The 20,620-nt window shown below is 37.3% G+C and overlaps 1 protein-coding gene and 1 long non-coding RNA gene across 2 annotated transcripts; one reads left to right on the top strand and one right to left on the bottom strand.

Annotated features, from left to right (window-relative positions):
- Nucleotides 1–1,258: 1,258 nt before the first annotated feature.
- LOC136258504 (uncharacterized) lies at nucleotides 1,259–4,036 on the top strand. Its single transcript, XM_066051821.1, has 4 exons — nucleotides 1,259–1,868; nucleotides 2,156–2,251; nucleotides 2,304–2,586; nucleotides 3,566–4,036. Exons 1-4 carry the CDS (start codon nucleotides 1,338–1,340, stop codon nucleotides 3,787–3,789), a joined length of 1,134 nt encoding a protein of 377 aa, XP_065907893.1. The 5' UTR covers nucleotides 1,259–1,337; the 3' UTR covers nucleotides 3,790–4,036.
- A 3,601-nt stretch (nucleotides 4,037–7,637) lies between these two features.
- LOC136258085 (uncharacterized) lies at nucleotides 7,638–12,636 on the bottom strand. Its single transcript, XR_010702568.1, has 4 exons — nucleotides 12,460–12,636; nucleotides 11,515–11,583; nucleotides 11,418–11,468; nucleotides 7,638–8,397 (listed from the first exon to the last, which is right to left on the bottom strand). It is a non-coding gene; the product is annotated as an uncharacterized lncRNA (long non-coding RNA).
- Nucleotides 12,637–20,620: the final 7,984 nt, after the last annotated feature.

Consider the following 20,620-nt stretch of genomic DNA (forward strand, 5'->3'; position numbering starts at 1 on the left):
AGAGATCAGCTAAAAGAAGTTACCTTGTAGATAGTTCAGCTACAAATAAATCACCCTGTAGATAGATCAGCTAGAAGAAGTTACCTTGTAGATTGTTCAGCTACAAACATTCACCCTGCAGAGAGAGCAGCAAGAAGAAGTCACCTTGTAGAGTGTTCAGTTACAAAGAAACCACCATGGAGAGTTCTATGATAAATATATGTATTATATATATAATTTGTACATTTACTGATAAAATCAGAAATATTTAAAGTACATCTGCTTCACATTCTCTTCTTCCTGTAGTAAAGAAAAAAAGACAGGTTAAAAAAGTCCCAAAGCTGGCCATAGGCCGGCTTTGGGGTATACAAATACAAAAAGAAATGAAATCTAATCCAAAACAGCCAAGCTGTAAAAAAAGTGTGCGGCCCTCAAAAAGGCTATGGTGAAAAAAGATGTGAAATCCAAGGTGGCGGCCAAGAAATGGCTGTGATGGTAGGTTAATGGTAAAAGTTTTAATAACGGCAATTTAGGTGAATTTTTTTGCCAAGACCAAGTGGCACAAAAATTCACTTGAATTGTCGTTATTAAAATTTTTACCATTAACCTACCATCACAGCCATTTCTTGGCCGCCACCTTGGATTTCACATCTTTTTTCACCATAGCCTTTTTGAGGGCCGCACACTTTTTTTACAGCTTGGCTGTTTTGGATTAGATATATATTTCAAAAATTTTCTTGAGGAAGCATACCCCCATATTCCCTAGCTTGATGTGCAGTTGAGCATCACATGAAAGAGATAATCTTTGACTTAAATATCAATAAAAGTATAGTGTGCATGACTATGACCTCCTTTGTAGTACATGGATGGCCGGACCACTCAAAATATCTCTGGAGTAAGTCACATTTTGTGTTGAGTTAGTCTAATAATTGAAGCATGGTATACTGTAACATTAACTAAGCTGGAGCATTCAGTACTTTTGACATGTAGAAAAAATGCTCTGAAATAGTTCTTTTTCCATCCAACCAGAGAATCAACCTACAAATGCTGTACCACCCAAACTTGGCTGTTGAACATACCTGAAACTTGAAAGTGTTTGTGAATCAGATGAGTCAGAAGCTGACTCTCTCAATTATGCCAATGTACAAACTTTGCCTCGGTAAATGTTTTTCCTGGCTACGCCACAGGAAGTCCCTTAGTTACAGAATTATTCATTTGCATTGTGTAAAATTATTAACTGTTTATTTTAATGCATCAATAATTCTGCAGATTTGATCACAAGTGACCTTGATCAACTTATAGCTGCAGCCCCAGAATTTAACCCAGAATATGTAACATCCATCTATGAGCTTTCTAACATGAATTTTGCTACAAGCTTTAATTGTTTAATTGACAATCATGGAACCTTACATGCTGTATTGGAAATGATGAAAACAATGATGGAGTTTGATGACACAGGGTATTTGCCTAAAATTTACGTGAACAACACAATCGAAGATAATGTATCTGCGGCATTGCAGTTTTATAAAAGCCCCAGGCTTAATATTAGGAAAGGAATCGTCATAGAAATGTTAGCTGCTCCAGGCATTGATGTTGGAGGCATTAGAAGAGATTTTTTCTCTCGCGTGTACCAGAAGTTGTCAAGTGGATACATGGATTTCTTTGAGGGTGATGGTTCCCGTGTAAGACCAGTGTATACAGTGTCCTCCTTATCCTCTGGAATTTTAAAAACTATTGGAACTATGATTGGCCACAGTATAATAATGAGCAACATAGGCTTTCCTTTGTCACGTGTAATGTACTATTACATGTGTGGAGATCTAAATACAGCCATTATAAATTTGGAATTGGATGATGCTTCTGAAAAAGTATCGTATTATGTAAAAGAGGTGCGTGTAACTTGCACTACATATGTGTTACACTTCAGTGGATCTTCCATGTGCTAACCAAGCCTTAATTAAGCTAGTAATCAGCCTATATTTGAAAGAAAAATAAATCTGCCTGGTGTTAACACAGCATAAAATTATTTGCCAATGTGTACTGCAAAGTTGATGATTTGTAGAGGTGGCCTTTTTTTGGTAAAAATTAGCACAAACCAGTTCCACTGTGGTGTTATTAGGTAACTATGTACAAGCATTCATTTGTTCCTTCACTGATTACTATTATATTTGTACAGATAAGTAGTTCTAATAAGGAATTAAATCAACTCGTTGATTCTCAAGAGATGGAAGACTACCTGATAGAAAGTGGAGGAAGAGATATCCCTTTTAGAGTAAGTCTCATAGTCTAGCATTTGTACCACTAGTTATAATTCCATGTTTTAGTTAAGCTACAAAGAAGAAATCTGCGAAATCATGCTGATATACGATGGATTAGTTAAAAGAAAAGCTTACTTAGATGCCATAATGGAAGGTTTGGACTCCTTCAAGATGAAGCGTGTAATGTGTTCCAACCCCAAAGTATTTGAACCTTTGTTTGTTGGTGAGCCAGTGTCATCAGCAAGGGTAAAGGAAGCAATAAAAACATTGACTCCACCTGGAGAAGATTCCATTAAACAAAGAATATTACATACAATCGGCATCTATTTGGATAGCTGTGATGAAAAAGGTATGCATATTATGTGAATACACAAATAAATGGATTGAAGTTATTGAGTTTAGGCTAATTATTTTTAAGGAAAACCAAAAACTTTCAGGGATTATTTTTTGAGTGAAGCAATGTTAGGGATAGTCCACAATTTTCAGCCTTTTTGCAAGTGTACAAAGAGTACTCTTTTTCTAACCCCCCCCCCCCCCCTCCCCCCTCCCAAAGTGTACTGTATAAATGTTGACACACAGATGTAGTATATAACAGAACTAACACACGGATACTTTTTAATATTGCAAAATTCATGTATGGTGTTTGTTTTGTCTTTTAGGCATCTTATCATTTTGATGCTTTTGCATGTACTGCATTCAGTAAATGTCTGGTGGCCGACCATTATAATCTACTCTGTTCAAATGAAATAAGCAAAGTTTGAATTTTTAAAGAAGCATACTTGCGATTCTACTGTGACCCCCTTCCCTCCTAGCGTACGGTTTGTACGCTCACGGAATGGCTGAAAATTGTTGGCCATCCCTTAGCATTTGAGTTCTTACAACATTTGTTACAAACATGAGGAATGAGTTGGACTCACTCAATTTGTTAAATATGGAAGAAGTCATTCCTGCACATTTCTATGAATCCATCCTTGGTAGTCTCCTTCATAAAATACAGCCTCATCACTGATAGTGCTTTCTAGCCTCTAAAATATAGGAGATAGGTAACCTACACCCCTCTTAAATACCCTTAAACCAAAACTGAATCAGAAAGGTAAAAAATATGTGTGCCTTAAACAAACCACTGTAATTTTCAAACTATGGCTATACAATTTACATTCTACTTGTGATGTAATAAGGATTATAATGGTATATTTACCCTTACAGTAAACCATGAGCAAAAATTTAAGTTACCTAAACACATACTCCCCAAAAGTTAGTGTGGGTTTAAGAGTTAAATTAAGCACTGTTGAAGGTATATTTCACTATAACATTTCATTCCTTGCTAGGATTGCTGAATTTTCTACTCTATTGTACGGGGAGCATGAGTTTAGATGAGGATAACACTATTTACATAGAGTTTACTGATAACCCTGACAAGGCGAGTGTCTCAGTGAACACGTGCAACAGGATTCTAACAGTGTCAACTCACATAAATCCAATTATTCTACTGAAAGAGGAATTGAATATACTAGTGAACGACAAGTCTAACACTCGGTTTACAATCACGTAACACATTGTTGTAAAACTAGTCGAACTACTATAATACCTACTGCTGTGAAACTACTCAAAATATTGTTGTTAAAGTATCTTAATCATTTTAAAACCCGTTAAACTACTGTTGTCTATATTGTTGTAACTGTTGTGTATTCCATTGTTGTAACAACTATTGTGTATCTTCGTTGTAAAATAACTAAAAAATAGTGTGAAAGTATGAAACAGTGTAATGTGTATAGTTGTTGGTTGAAGCTAGCAATGAAAATTAGCAAATCTCACCACATGGCAAAAAATATATATTTTTTTACAGGTGTTGAGAGTGTTTTGATCCATTTAGATCCTCAAGGGTGCAGAGCAGACAGGCTGGTTGTGATAATCCCTATAACAAGGGATTATGCAATCAATTGCAAGTATATTGTGAGAGGTAGTGAGTGAGGTTTAGATAAAAGTAATGCAATGTTTACAAGGGTTCTGGGACACATTTGTCTTGTATATAATATTATGTACATGAATCACAACAGTGAGATGAAATGTGCATACTGTTCATTAAAGCTGTAAAACTAATTTCTACTTGTAACCTCGAACTCTCAATAGCATAGCCATGATTGAAGTAGACTTAACTACAGAAGTTCTGTTTCAAAATCTAAAGCAAAGCATATACAAATTAGAGCTGTACCGATAATCGGATTGGCCAAAATATCGGCCACCGATATGGCATTTTTTTACCAATATCGGTATCGGTACAGAACAGTAGGAGGACCGATATCGCTACCGATATTTATACAGCAATAGTTTGTACATAAACGGATTATATATTGGTTTTCTACGTTATCCATGTGGCTGTTTAGTGGCAGTGGCTTATTGCTCACTGTACAACAAACGCTACGCTATGATAAGCCATACAAATATACGCGATTCTAGTCTTTGTTAAGCTGGAAATTAAAGCTTATCAGTCTTAAATGAAGCAGTTATATAGTACCTTTGTAATATAAAAGAACAGTCACAGGATAACCAAGGAAGCCTACTGTACCAGAGTTCACACAAGCCAATAAAATGCGGAGTAATGCAGAAATATCCGTTTAAGGCTTCATGGGAGTATGCATAAAAATGTTTTGTGGGTGCCTAATTGTCTGGATTGCACAACAGAAACCCAAGCCACTATCACCACAGGCATAGAGTGAGCAATGAATATATCCACATGCTGTTGTAGAGTAGGTAAATGCATAGATTATCTATGACTTTTGTTTGTAATGCAAATATCGGATCGACTATCGGTTATCGGCTTCTTTTGGTGGTATCCATATCGGATATCGGTACATGCCAAAAACCCATATCGGTACAGCTCTAATACAAATTATGGCAAACTTTACAATCTAAAATTGATTATGTTCCATTTTAGATTTTCTATTTCTTAAAGATAGAAAATGGAAAATCTATTTCTGTGTTTTATCAATGACATTCTTGAAGGCATTACCAACCTGTATGTTGACGACATATGCATGCATCTTATCCTATCCATAGGCTGTGGAAAAACCCTCTTGGAATGATATGCCGAAAGTATCCTCCTTTGAGTGGGGCTAAAAACCGTGATAAAGATCAAGATACTCCAATAGAGCAGTCACTCTAATAAAGTAGTCACACTATCAGAGTAGTGAGCTATGTGAGGATTTTTATGTAGTTTGTTAGCTATAAACGTGTAGCTGGTGAGGTGGGCAGTTATTGTCAGCTGGTTGTGACATTACCAAACCAGAGACAATGTATGTAGTCCATCAGTTCATTTATTCGCCCATGGTCAGCCCCCCCCCCGCCCTCATATCAACTACTTCTCTGCCACTGATCCGATCTGCTTTAGTTATTTAGTTATGTGGAATCTCACTTTAAAAAACTGATATATGATTAAATACCTTGGTGCTCATATTGACAATTAGCAATAGTAAACGTTGTTCAGTCTACCAAATGCTAATTACACCTATTGTCAGTAGTCTGGTCTCCATATACATCAGCACTGGTAAACAAGATTGAAATATATATAGTGTAGCATCAATCAGCCTTCATGGTTCATCTGTAATCACTACAGTAGAGTAGTGTTAGTGAGATGTTAAGGATCTTAATCTACCAACACTTGAAGCGAAGAGGGAGTATAAATGAATTGTTCTAAAATAGTGAGCACACCAGTTGAGCCACCCATATTTGGACATAACCAAAGGTTTCTTCAATTACAAGTTAGAATTACTTACCAGGATTTATTATTTTTGAATACTCTCCCGGCATGTACTGTAATGAGTTGGATTTAAACTACAACTATCCCACTAACAATCTCATTAGCAAATTCTTTTTAAAAAGTGACCAAGTATTATCTGGACCACATATGCCTTCAATGGTTGAACAATCTGTAAAAGATCAACAACTCCATTTAGCATGACAGAAGTTTCAGAAATGTCCAGGTATGTCAAGAATCAGTGACTTGCTCAGGTGTTTAGAAGCATGTACAACTGATAGTAAAGTTTGAGCCATACTTTACAGCAGTTCATTGTATTACAAAATTTGTAGCTATCCATGAGAAATTCTTTGCAATGATACTTAGAGCTTGTACTCGCTATGATCATGGGTACAGTAATTCAATTGAAAAGCATTCAGAAAACCCATTTCACATTTATACTCTTGTTTAGCACAGACTCACTGAAGTTGAGATTTGTGCATATTGTGGACATGGGATAGAAAATCCTTGTTGAGTTTTAGTGTCACCATAGTATGACAGATTCGTACAACACAAATTCAGTTACAAAAATCAAGTTATTGTTTGTTTCTAGGACCCAGGTCACATACAACCAAGTACATATACCAATGTGACAACCTACCCATAGGGTATGTATAAACAATGTCATAGCCAGCAGTGAGTGTGCTTGCAGAAATGATACGCATGCATACATAGGAAAGAGTTTAACTAACGTCAGAAAATCACAGTACTAAAATGTAGCTTGCACAACAAAAAAAAAACGAGAAAACTATAGGGGCATTAACTGATTTGTTTATATAGTAGGTGTGAGATGTCTCTGAAGATGAGTCAGCAATGAAGTGACACAACAAGGTGGTGAAGGCAAATGATCCCAATCAAGCCAATATGGCACAATAGACTCTTGTAACTAGAGGCCATTCCACATGTGATGTGCCAGTAAATCTGGTGTGGCTTGCCACTAGTTGGCATAGTGATCACAGCTAGTCTACAATATTATGCATACACTTACAGGAGATAGTTACACGTACGTATATGCAGCAATGCATCTTGTTGATTGCACATTATGTACCTCATTCACAATGATGTCACAGCCATAAAATGGTTGTGGGACTGTATAAAATTTGTATGGATAACTGTGGGAAGAACTGCCTTAAAACTGGAAGGAGGTTCCACATGTATCTTGTTCATGTATTTTTGGCATTCTGCGGTAGCTATGGCATCAATTCAGGTAGATCATGTCAAGTATGTTCATGCAATATCAGTGCAGTGCATTTTTAGTCAAGCAGTCTGCAGTCTCTTAACCAATTTCAATGATAATCAAGGTAAGTAGATGGTGGCCTTATACTCCTGTTAGTGGTCTGGGTGTATTCTATTTAATGCACAGTGTTGCTCACACCATTTTCAATTGCTTATTCATAAAATAGGGTCTAGTACATGAAAGCTACCAGAAGATACAGTTTTTCTCCTAAGATACATTACAATTAGACATTGAGCATAAACACGTTATTATGATTTAAACTGTGCACATAGGCCAACCTTTGTAATGCTTGAATGGTAATTAAGGGAATTATTCACATTTGTTGTAAAAAAGCTGGTCTACGTGTGTTCATCAACTGAATTTTTAGTGATACTTTATAATACTTATACCTTCATGTTTATTAAATATTCATTTTACTAGAATATACGACTACATAAGGTGTGATAGTGTTAGAATAAAATGTCAAACTTGTTATATAATGTGTAGAATAAATAAAACTGTAAATTCAAATATGAAATACAAAAATATGTACATGTAACAAAACTACAATGTTTACCATAGTAACCAGTTCAAGTGGTGTCTTCACATCATTAGCTGGAACCATGTGTTCAACTTGACTACAATACTTCTGATTGCTGCCTCCTTGTCTGGTGATCTGTGGGAAATTCCTGCATAACACCAAGGGATCATGCAACACCTTATTGGATGAATTGGCTGCTGTGGCTGTGAAGTGGGACCAGACTGTGTACTAAGGTGGTAGGCAGTATTAATATCATCTAGTGACACTTGTACTTCGTTGTGGATGTGAGATACTGACACGTCACTGAAGTCACAGGTTGTCAAGGTTACCATCTCCTAATAGTCCTGGATATTGTCGAAACTGTTACCATGGAAATCATTTAAGCCATTACCATGGTGACACTCCAAGCTGTTCTATTGTGACTGTCCAAGCTACTACTGAACAGTATTGGATATGGACCCTAGTGAGAGGGGTGCCATCTTCAGTGTGGTTTACATTATGGAGTGATGTAATGGTTTATCATGGTGTGCAGTAATTTGAGTATTTGTTTGACACATTGTTGTTATTCAATGGAGTACGTCGTAGATAGGTCTTGTTTGATGCTGCCAACCTGTAGGAAATGACAACAGTACTATAATATGCCAGTTACAAGGAATATGTAACTATTCACAAATACATTTTATAAAATTAATTATCCCATTTGGCATGTAACCACTGTATGGTAGTTGTCACTGGATTGTCTGCAGTCAGGTGGTATAGTTAGAAGGTAGAAATGTAGCTCCTCCTAAGTGGGATGGGTAGGAGAATGAATGCTACTGAAGATCATGTGATCACAGACAGACTCAGCCACCTCAGCATGTACGATTGCCATAATCGCTGAAAGATGAGTTCAGTACATAACTCCATGTAAATGGTGTAGCTAACTTACAGTCCTATTCTTGAGGGATACTGTCCTCAACCAGGAAGTCTTACTGAAAGACTTTTCATCCTTATTATTTTAAGTGGCAGGACTCATCAGCTGGTAACCACTTTAATAACATATATTTATTTATTTATTAAGGCTTTACAGTACTAGTGCTGAAAGTCTGTAGGACACCTGGTCTTACAGCCTGTTTAAAGTTGTTACACAAAGTGTGTTTGAAAAGATGGAGAAAGGAGAAAAAAATCCATTACTGGACCTAGGCAGCCTCGAACCTGCAGCCATCCGATTAACGCACATAAACCTACACTACACACACATACACATTACATTGCATTACACCTCACACGTGCACACGTACACTAGATAGAGCAGTAAACTACACAGAGCATTACACTAAAACACGGGCACTAAATAAAATACACCTAAAACCTGTGTACTACACAATACCAGAGGTAACGTAAATGTCTGGTGCCTAAGTATGTAAACATGAACATGAGGAGACCTGCTATCATACTGTACGTATCACACTACACTTACTGTACGTATCACACTACATTACACTTACTGTACATATCACACTACACTACACTTACTGTACGTATCACACTACACTACACTTACTGTACGTATCACACTACACTACACTTACTGTACGTATCACACTACACTACACTTACTGTACGTATCACACTACACTACACTTACTGTACGTATCACACTACACTACACTTACTGTACATATCACACTACATTACACTTACTGTACGTATCACACTACACTACACTTACTGTACATATCACACTACATTACACTTACTGTACGTATCACACTACACTACACTTACTGTACGTATCACACTACATTACACTTACTGTACGTATCACACTACACTACACTTACTGTACATATCACACTACACTACACTTACTGTACATATCACACTACATTACACTTACTGTACATATCACACTACACTACACTTACTGTACATATCACACTACACTACACTTACTGTACATATCACACTACATTACACTTACTGTACATATCACACTACACTACACTTACTGTACATATCACACTACATTACACTTACTGTACGTATCACACTACACTACACTTACTGTACATATCACACTACACTACACTTACTGTACATATCACACTACATTACACTTACTGTACATATCACACTACACTACACTTACTGTACATATCACACTACACTACACTTACTGTACATATCACACTACACTACACTTACTGTACATATCACACTACACTATACTTACTGCACAGATCACACTACAATAGGAGTTACACATTGCTATAGATTAGCTGTTGTTATCTAACACCTAACATTTGGTAACAATGGGTAAAACATAACAAGCAATAAAGACTTCAGTGACTGGTCTCCCCCTTGAAGGGAAGACCTTTTCCAAAAATTGAACAAAACGATCAGATCACCAGGTGTAACAGAAAAGGGGCAAAAGTATTGCACGTTCAATATCTGCTCGTATCCTCAGTCCCATGCGGATCAGTTACATCATGTTTGCAGGCTATGTGCTGACTGATGACAGCTGGCAAACTAACAACGCTGTATAGATGGCAGTATTTTCTACTCCCCTTGGAGAGAAGTTTGAAGGATTCTATGTCAACGTGATCAGTCAAACCACGTTTATGTAGGCATTGTCTCTCATGATTACCCACTCCACACTGCTCCAGGAAGTCTTGCACCACACTACACTACACTTACTGTACATACCTGAAGCAAAATTCCAACCACTGCGATTCATTCAACTGTGTTAATAGTCCACATCACAGATCCCATTCCACTCCCAAATCATACCCTAGGCTGATTCCATTTTAATGAGTTTACAGTCGGTTTCCCTCGTGTCACATTGTATCTTAATAAATTCGGGTGCTAATAGAGGACTCTGTATTGGCATTATCAACATCCATTCAATGTACGCCACTGTTACAAGCTCTTTTAAATGCAGCAATCTTGAGTAGAGCCGTCCAATGCATGCAGTGACAATCACTGCAATCTGTTTAGCACTGTAATCAGTCAAAATTTGCAGTTCATGCACTTTTTACTAACCAATCACATGTTCAGTTAAAAAAAACAACAAACAAACAAGAAGCATGTAGCTGCATACCCACATCATTTCAGTATTATTACTGGACAGAGAGAATAACTGATATGTTCAGGGGACCAGCCTGGATTGCTACACATTTACTTAACTTACTGTAATACGCTAGTGGAGCACCCAAATCTCAGTGCATACCTCAGAATTTTTTAACGATCATACCTTAGTCAAGAAAGAAGATATCAGGCTCTAACCCTCAGGCATGGATGGATATAATACATTACAATAAATACGTAGAAGCAATTTTTGGGTGGTTTTCAAACTAATGTTAGACTGTTATTCACTCAGTTACCTTACAACCATACCTGCAGGTTAGAGCTCGATATCTTCTATCTTGGCTGAGATATCATTGTTCAAAAATCCTCCCATACAAATTTTACGAAAGTCCCACAACTATCATGGCCATTTTTACATGTCTGACATCATTGCGGATAAGGTCCAATGGCAACAGACTATATTATTAGTAACTAAAGGTGGAAAAAATTCCAGCTAGCAAGCCAGGTGAAGAATGAAGATGTACAATAAAAGTAAAACATTGAAACATGGCTACTCTTTACCTTGTTGTTCATGAGCAAGCTGGTATCAGCTGGTTGTTCTGGCAATGACGCCTGGGGCGCATATGCTGGACTTAAAAATACAAACATTAAAACATACTTGTAATATTGTTGTTTATGTGTAAGGTGGCCTCTGGCTCTCCTGCAATCACTCAGATGTTTGCAAATTCTGAAATTAAAGCATGGGACATTATATAGAATTACATGTACATTAAAGTCATCAGCATGAACAGGCATAATTATTATATGGTTGTGCCTTCATTCACAGATGAATCTATCCCCGGTTAGTTTATGTCTCCAGGCCTCATAGTTTTCTCAAACATTACATTATTATTTATGACATAATCTCGACTGCATTTCTTATTATTCTTAGTACTTGGTTGTATAAGTACTGTGGAGAAATCACAAATGATTATAATGCACAGATATAATAATCACTTAAGTTATTACAAAAACTATCCAGGGAAGGAGAATTAACTATGTAGGGAGGGGGTTCCAAAGTTTAATCACTGAGGGGAAATTTCTTTGAGTCAATTTTTGTCATCAGTTGCTTGTAGTATCCTTTTCTTAATCGTGAATCATTAGGGATAAAGTAATCTTTGGGAATATCAACAAGATCAATAATAATTTTATACATTATTATAAGTTTAGATCTCTCTCTTCTTTGTTGTAAAGGAGGTAAGTTGAGTGTGCTTAGCATGCTAGTAACACTAGAGTGACTTGAAAAATCATTATCGTCGATGGTGACCTCTAGATATCTTGCAGATGTAACTTCCTTAATGGGAGAACTTTCAATATAATATGTGTGCAAGATCATGTACTGAATTGATTTACAATGCACGCCACATACATGAATGCTGGGCCAGGACACTATTAATTTTGTTAATGTGGAGAACATAGGGCAGGTACCAATATATTTACACAACAGACCTTATGTCAGCATGTATGCAAACAAAACAAAACCCATCCCCCCCCCCATAAAAAACAGACCCCCCGGCCCTACATTTTGGCCAGGACATACTGAAGCTTCACCACCTTCACTCACTTTGTAAACGTCTCGGAAGGTGCGTCTCGGGCTGTATCTTGGGATCTCATGGAGTCTGCTGAGCTGCAGGCCATTAATTCTTCGCATTCTTGGAAAATCCCTTCACCTTTTCAAGAGCTGTAGACAGATGCGTAGAGAAACAACTGGAGCGCGTTACATAGATCTATAAGCGGCCAGTTCGTGTTTTGTTGGGATATGGTTAATAAACGGAAGCGCCGCTTTCCTGGTTTTACAATATGCTTTTATTTATTTAGTTCATTTTTGGCACGGATTACCTTCCATAGAAAGTGTGCCCAAAAAAAATTCGCCCGGGCCGTTTCTTCTTGCCAAAACGCCATTACGCTCGAGAAGCCATACAAGATCACGCTCAGAGTTAAGTTTTTTGGTGTGCGCTACTTGTGGCTAATAGAATCCGTCTTTATTAATCATTATAAGCCAGGAAGCTTAATCTGGGCTGATGACTTTGTTGTAAGGTGATTTTTTTTCGCTCCGTGATTATTGTACGTGGGCGGGTTATCCAGATTAAATACTCTAATAGAGCAGTCATGTAAATACTCTAATAATGGAGTCAAGTGTATAACAACAATCCTTGCACTGAATTTGACAGCTATTAAAGGCACCAGTAATGTAAATTGTAGCTCATATTGGGAGACTCTCAGTCTGCATACACATTGCAATTTGATCAGTTCATGTTTGTACTGAAACGCTGACGGTGTTACTATGCAGAATGCAAAATTATAGTATTCACAACAGTCTTCATTATCAATCAAAGAAATCATGTTAATTTGTACACATGTTATTGTAGTCAATAGCGTGAGAAGATATTGCTGAGGAGATGATATGTTCCAACAACTTGCAGCAAATACTAGTCAATGATATAAGTCTATAGTTCGATGGATTAGTACACGGGCCTTTCTTGTATACTGCATGGTGTTACATATGCCCTCTTCCAGTCTGAAGGGAGTTCACCCTGATGTATAATGCAGTCAAGTGTATAACAACAATCCTTGTACTGAATTTGACAGCTATTAAAGGCACCAGTAATGTATATTGTAGCTCATATTGGGAGACTCTCAGTCTGTATGCACATTGCAATTTGATCAGTTTCATGTGTGTACTGAAATGTGGACGGTGTTACTATGCAGAATGCAAAATTACACTATTCACAACAGTTTTCTTCATAATCTATTACTGGATTAATAAAAAGTACATAAACTAGATGAATAAAAAATTGGAAATTTTAAAATGGGAATAGGGATCGCTGAAAAAAGCCACCAAACAAGAAGGGATCGCTGGGGTGGTAATGTAAACCATAAATCCCTATTTTGACTCTCTGTCGGTGGTAATGTAAACTACACACTTCTCACTTCAAAATGACAGAGCATGTAAATGTGATGAAAGCTTTATGACAGAGTCAAAATAGGGAGTTGTGGTTTACATTACCACCCCAGCAATCCCTTCTTGTTTTGTGGCTTTTTTCACTGAGCGATCCCTATTCCCATTTTAAAATTTGCAATTTTTTATTCATCTTATATAATTATTATGAACTCTTGATTTTATTCATTAACATTTTTTTTTACCTTTAATACGTAGCTAGCTACTTAAATGGCGGCGTGAGTACATTATTCAGTAGTACTTCGTGGGACTAGCCAAGGGGTTTTCCAAAAGTTCAATTAGTCTCGAAAGAACATTAATTTTGGTGGTGCTAAAGAGGAAGAAAGTTTTGTATTAAATAAATGAAGAACTACTGTCTACTGTACCTTTTACGGAGAATACGGAAGTCACTAGACTCACTACCGCAGTTAGTCGGTCCTGTGTGGTCGCAGCGAAAGAGGAAGCAACTAAATCAGCGTATTTTAAAGTGTAACTATATATAGGTGAGTGTATTGTGTAGCCAATGAGGGTCGTGGATTTTAAATAACTGTTATCAACGGTTGGAGGCCGAAAGGTTTCCTTCGCAACCAGTGTAATCACGTGAGGGCAAGCCTCGGGATCTAGCAAGTTGGGAACTCAAATAGACGCCAGCAGTGCGAACGTTACTGTCTGTGTGCTATTTACTACAGTCTGTTCTGAACTTATACTTACTTTAGCCTTTTTTATTCCAAGAACTTCTCCAATCAAGGCGAACGAATTTTACTGTAGCAACTTTATTATTTTTGTGTGTGTTCACGTGAGGAGTGTCCAACAGTTGTTACCCCCGTACAAGTAAAATACACTATCAACACAGAGGCTTATTTATTTCCGTTGTTATAAGAAGGGCACTGAGAGTTTTCAACATAGGTATATATCCTCTCACTTTTTTCAATCGACTAATTAAATAGACCTAATTAGATTAGCTAGCTACAATGATAAACTGTCCGTATACGGGGAGTACGACTGTCACAAGTAATTACTAATTCACTATAGTTTGGAGACCCATTGGACTTTCAGTAGTAAAGTAGTAAAGTTCGGTTACTCTGGCATTGTGAGTTGGCACAATTGTCTAGCTATTGAGGAGTAATCTTTTAACAAAGGGACTCCTTCCAAGTCTGCAAATGGTGTATAGTTATGCCTCGTCATAATCAGACTGTCTTATTAAATAAATTCATGTCTAGGAGTTCCAAAACTATAGTGTATCGATGTTTAAATTGTGACAGTGTTCGGATTTATTATTCAAGAAATAATCTAGATCCCTAAGTAGGTTTAAAGTAGTTGAAATTTTCAAAACTCGGCCATTTACTAAGTAGGAAATTTAGGTCTCTGCTGATGTGTAACTTGACAAGTTGGCAACAAACCGTCTGACACTACGTCATAAAATGTATGTAGCTATTTGTAACATGTGCATTATTATTTGATTTTACTGTAGTTTCCTGGTGTGGTGATCTCATCATCTAACTTTATTTATCTGACAATGGGATAATGTTGAATACCGGTACTCAACCTATTAATCAGTTTCAGTGAAGTATCATGGATGACTTAAGTAGTTTGTAGTACTTCAAGAGTTCGAGTATTATGAACTCTTGGTTCTAATCTATCTACAAGTCAACCAGTGTCACTGTGTGAGTTTGGTACCATAGTCATTTCATATTTGTAATCCAAGTATTTGTCAGTTTTCAGTTCTCAGGGGGAAATTTTTGATCCTTAAGGGAACATTTGGAATCATTCCTTTTAGAATAGCATTAGGGTCTATGTGTTCACTAAGTGATATTAAAAATCTTTGTTTTTTCTTACAGGAATTTCCAAAGGAGCTTCCTTAAGGGTGTCATTGTTGCCTTCCTATAGTAACCTCAGGGAGCGACACAATGCTGAGAGTAATAACAACAGTATTTGAATAATATGGTTCCACTTCTCTATAGTTTCATACTTAACTTTTTGTCACTGAATGTTGACAAGAAAGCATTACCTCTATGGTACCTTGGTAATGTTATCTGTAAAATTAACCTCTAATGTAAATTCAGATTGTGCTGATATGTTTCACTAAGTTTTAAAAGTGCTGAACATAATGCTGCCTGCCTGCCTGCCTGACTGCCCTGAAGATACTAGGTAGAATAGCATAGGTAACACTTAGGTGAGTAGATTACATACTTACTTGAAATACATGTAAGTATAACTATAGCATAGCCCATAACACCTGCACATGCAATAGATCTATACATATATACCTACCTAATACTTCTCTATAGTTTCATACTTAACTTTTTGTCACTGAAGTTAAGCAGCTATACTGATAGAGTATGAAGTTCTGCACGTATAGAACAGGTATAACTTTACTGTGTCATGCACCATTATTCTCTTATTGTGCACTTACACCTTTTTCAAAATACCAACGCATTTTAGTGTTTCTTTAATTTTGTACTGGCAATAAAAGTCACTGAGTACTAGCTTGCTTTTAAGCAAGTTGATGATAATAGGCAGGATGCCATGATGTACGTACAGGGTACATCTAGATGAGCAGGCTATAGGCAATACATGTAATGTAGAATATACTGTGCCAGTAGTGTGCCTACAGCCATTTCGAATAACTGTTAGATCCTTACCATGTACAGTAGATATTCTCAGTGCAAAGTTTAATGCTCAGTGATTTGGTCACAAAGTTACTGATAGAAAGGTATATTACTTTGGATCTGTGTGGTGAACAATAGTACAATTGCCTTGGCTTGGTTATTTGATTCTGCTGTTTAACTTAGTGAAATACACTATTTCAGCACTGTCTGCATAGGGCCAGGGAAAATTTCCCCAGTTGCCCCCTCTCTTGGGAGAATGGCATAACAATGATGTACTTAAAGGTGACATCACTTTGTATGCTGCATACATGCATGAATAGCGTTGATGTTTCCGATTACTAGCTTGGTTCCCATTGCAATACATGATAGTGAGAATATGAAGGTGGTCCTGCACATAGGGCAGGTACCAATCAGTGCTAGATTTTAATACAGCTACATATGAGAAAGTATTAATGTTCAGCTTTACATAGTATGGGAATATCTAGTAATGCAAAAATAGCAAATACATTGTATGTTTGACCTATAGTCCAATCTCTACATCTGTCCATACATATTATTAATAGTACTTTCTATTTTTCTGGCATTTGTGGAAACCTCAAATAAACAGCCTTTTGAAATCTCATGCATACTATTGGAATGACTGGACCTTCCACATTATCAAATGCTTGCCCAAGGGGTTCACCATTTTTATAAAACTCTAAAGTATGATTATTCACATCAAGTAAGAGGCCAACTTTGTCATTTTCATTGAACTGTTTTCCAGGCATGTAAGCAGTGCCTCTTCTTGCCATCTCATGAGATATTTTCTTCCCATGTAGTGTCACAAGCTAAAGCCCAATATTTACACAGTGGAAAGCAATTTGATAACATTAGTGCTACAAATAAGGGAAGGCTTCTCTGCCAGTCAATATCATTATCTGAAACTACACCAACAATGATTTGTCTGAACACTGAATGATGTCCAAAAAACGATCAAGGCTTATCTCCCAGTAGTGTCTCCCTGTTGACAATACTCTGTCCCCACCAATGGTAACAAGTTCTGTGGTGTTACTTACTGCAGCTGTCAAATTGTCATTGGTCAAGGTGATACTATATTGTACTTGCGTAAAGGATCCCAGTGAAACACTGCAAAAATAGACACATAATTATGTACATATATATATACTCATTGTAAATTCAGTTTGATGGTTAATCACAAAACGCATGCTACAAACAATAATAGTGTTTGTAATATTATGTGATGTGTAACTGATTTTCTCCAAGCAAACTTTGGACAAGCTGTAGTTAGTACATTTTACAATCAACTAGTGACAAATACTATATGGCATCAGACAACACTATTTAAATACAAAATGATGATATTAAAGTTGCTGTAGTTGAAACTTAATGATCATAGATGTAACAACCCTTGTTCGTTATCATGCTGCTTGTTTCTTTTATTGAATAATTCATGAAATGTGGTACTATAGCTATGCTATCCATCACAGAAGAACAAACGTAAATAGCCAACTTTTGAAGATCAGCAGACACAACTATGAATGACAACTTGCAGGATCCCATTGCAGGTCTACCGCAACTCAATTGTGCATATGAATTAGGGCTAAAAAGGATGACATATATATATATATATATATATTTTTTAGCATGGGTGTTCACAGTGTTGGGCAAGTTACTTTGTAAAAGTAACTAGTTACAAATTACATATTACTTGCAACTGATCTATTTAGTTACAGTTACATATTACTCTAAAATAAAATGACTATAATAATATTACATATTATATTACTTTGTGTCCACAGCCTTAAGCTGTCACGTGTGAAACTACCACTTTATCACGTGACATGATTGCGTTGTTGGGCAATGTGCAAATCTTAGTTACAAGTAAGAAGCTGGTGAATAAGCTTCATTCAGTAGGCTTCGTTGTGGCTAGGCGTTACTCAGAGGACAACTAACGAGATTAGTAACTTCGTTACTTGTAGTAATAATATTACGTAATATTATACTCGTTACAGTAACTATATTACTTAGGTAACGCGTTACATTTGTAAGTAAAGTAACTTGAGTTACTGCTGATTGCACGAATCTTTAATGCACCTATCAATGTATTGCCCCACCACCCCCCCCTCGGGCGTAAGTGGGGCTTTACAGGGAGAATTGACACGAAACTGCTGCCCCACTATGGGGCATTTGACGATCGTTCAGTAAGCACCCAAATATTTTTTGTTGTAACTTCCTTCGCTATGTCAAATCCCGAGTAAATCCCGCGTTGCAACTGGGGCCAACGGTGGGGATTTAACACGATAGGTTTGCCCTGTGGGGCATTTGACATTCGGCTGTGTCAAATCCCCACTATAGCCCCATATAGCTATGCCCGAGGGGGGGTAGTGAGGAAATACATTGATAGGTGCATAAAAATTGCGTGACGCATGCGTTTATGCGCACACAAGAATTGAAATGTTTTGTTTCACGGAACAAGTTGCTTACTTTGGGAATCTCAGTCCCCGACATCAGCAACCTATTCCGTGAAACAAAATCTTGTGTGCGCACACACGCATCTGAGTTGCTGCTCGTCTAACATCAAAGCAACAGCCTACCTTACGATAGTACGACCGTCAATGGAATACGCTGCAGTCATCTGGGACCCATACCACCATAACAATATTCAACAGCTGGAGAAAGTACAGCGTAGGGCAGCTAGATGGGTCCTAAATGATTTCAATCGATTCAGTTCAGTCACAGTTATGTTACAGCATCTTTCTTGGCCAAGCCTTCAGCTGAGACGTAAAATATCCAGATTACAAGCACTTAAAAAAATTATACATCAAGATTATTCACTGTCAATTCCTCCTCATTTTATTTCAATGACAAGATCCACCAGACTATATCACCCACATCGTTTTATTCTACCAAATTCATCTACCTATTCATACCAACAGAGCTTTTTCTCCAGATCAATTAAGGATTGGAACAACTTACCATCTTCCATCATTGAGAGCAACAATATTGACTCTTTTTCAGCGGAACTGCAAACATTGTATGGAACCCAATAACTGTAATCTTTGTAACTACGTAGCTAAATTCATTTTATGATTGCTTTTTTTTTTTTTTTTTCCTGAGCATATCAGCTGTGCTGTCTGCTCAGTAACAATAATAATAATAATAACGCATGCGTCACGCAATTTTTAAAGTTTCGTGCAATCAGCAGTATATGAGAGTAGGATACTCTCCTTAGTATATATATTATGAACTCTTGATAATACACATAATAAAGGATTGGCAACGCGCCTATTAAACCTGTAGTGACGTCACGTACAATCCTCGTTACGGTTCGTCATCCAGTTAACGCGCCCTCTCACCCGTTGCTAAACTGGCGCACTAGGCTGCTTCATTCCTTGTAGCGTAGCAGGGCACTACTGAGTAAAGACGTAAAGCTTACTTCAAACGAACGTACAACCACTAAGGTGAGTATCTGATATAAGGTTACCATTATTCCACGGAACGGCACGGAACGGAATGGCATATTCCGTGGCATTATTCTCCGGAACGGAACGCCTAAAGTGCCTAGATATATCCTCTAAATCACTTTCAAACACTATACTATGTTACTTTTGTGACAAACAAAACGAGCCGGTTGTTTCTTGTAGCCGATAACTAGCCTTTCGGCTATAATTATGCCTCGAATTATGCTAATGTGGGATTTTATCACGTGACCTGCAGCTGTCATCAGGTGCGAGGGAACAGATGAGTTGGTGACGAATGCAAAGAAGTCCTTTTGTGGTGAATTCAGTCTTTGCTGTAGTTATAGAAACGGTGCTTATAGCAGGAAGAACCAGAATGGAAGGCAATTCCGACGGCAGAACCAGAGTGGAAAACAACCTGGACGGCAGAACCAGTGTGGTAGACCAGAGCTAAGAAGGACTGAGAATTACATTTTAGGTACTATAGCAGATCTCCGTGATTTTGATGAGAGATTCAGAGTTTTATAAACAAAGACCACTCAGTTGAAAACTGAACTTTTGGCTTGATTTATGAAAGAGAAATTTAGTACTGTTGTATGTTGCAATAAGTATGGCCCTAACACAGAATTTGAAAACTTACGTGAGTGGACAAGAATCTTTTGGGTATCAGTAAAAGTGGTGAGTGTGTGTTTGTTTGACATGTTGTCTCTCAACGGAATA

The sequence above is a fragment of the Dysidea avara genome, chromosome 6 (assembly GCF_963678975.1).
Source record: "Dysidea avara chromosome 6, odDysAvar1.4, whole genome shotgun sequence".
Taxonomy (NCBI): Eukaryota; Metazoa; Porifera; class Demospongiae; order Dictyoceratida; family Dysideidae; genus Dysidea; species Dysidea avara.

Bases quoted from the DNA above. Each gene is read 5' to 3' on its own strand.
- LOC136258504 (XM_066051821.1), top strand. From the start codon at position 1,338: ATGAATTTTGCTACAAGCTTTAATTGTTTAATTGACAATCATGGAACC. The intron at 2,252-2,303 runs GTAAGTCTCATA...TCCATGTTTTAG, and splicing joins GAAGAGATATCCCTTTTAGA to TTAAGCTACAAAGAAGAAAT. The intron at 2,587-3,565 runs GTATGCATATTA...ATTCCTTGCTAG, and splicing joins GGATAGCTGTGATGAAAAAG to GATTGCTGAATTTTCTACTC.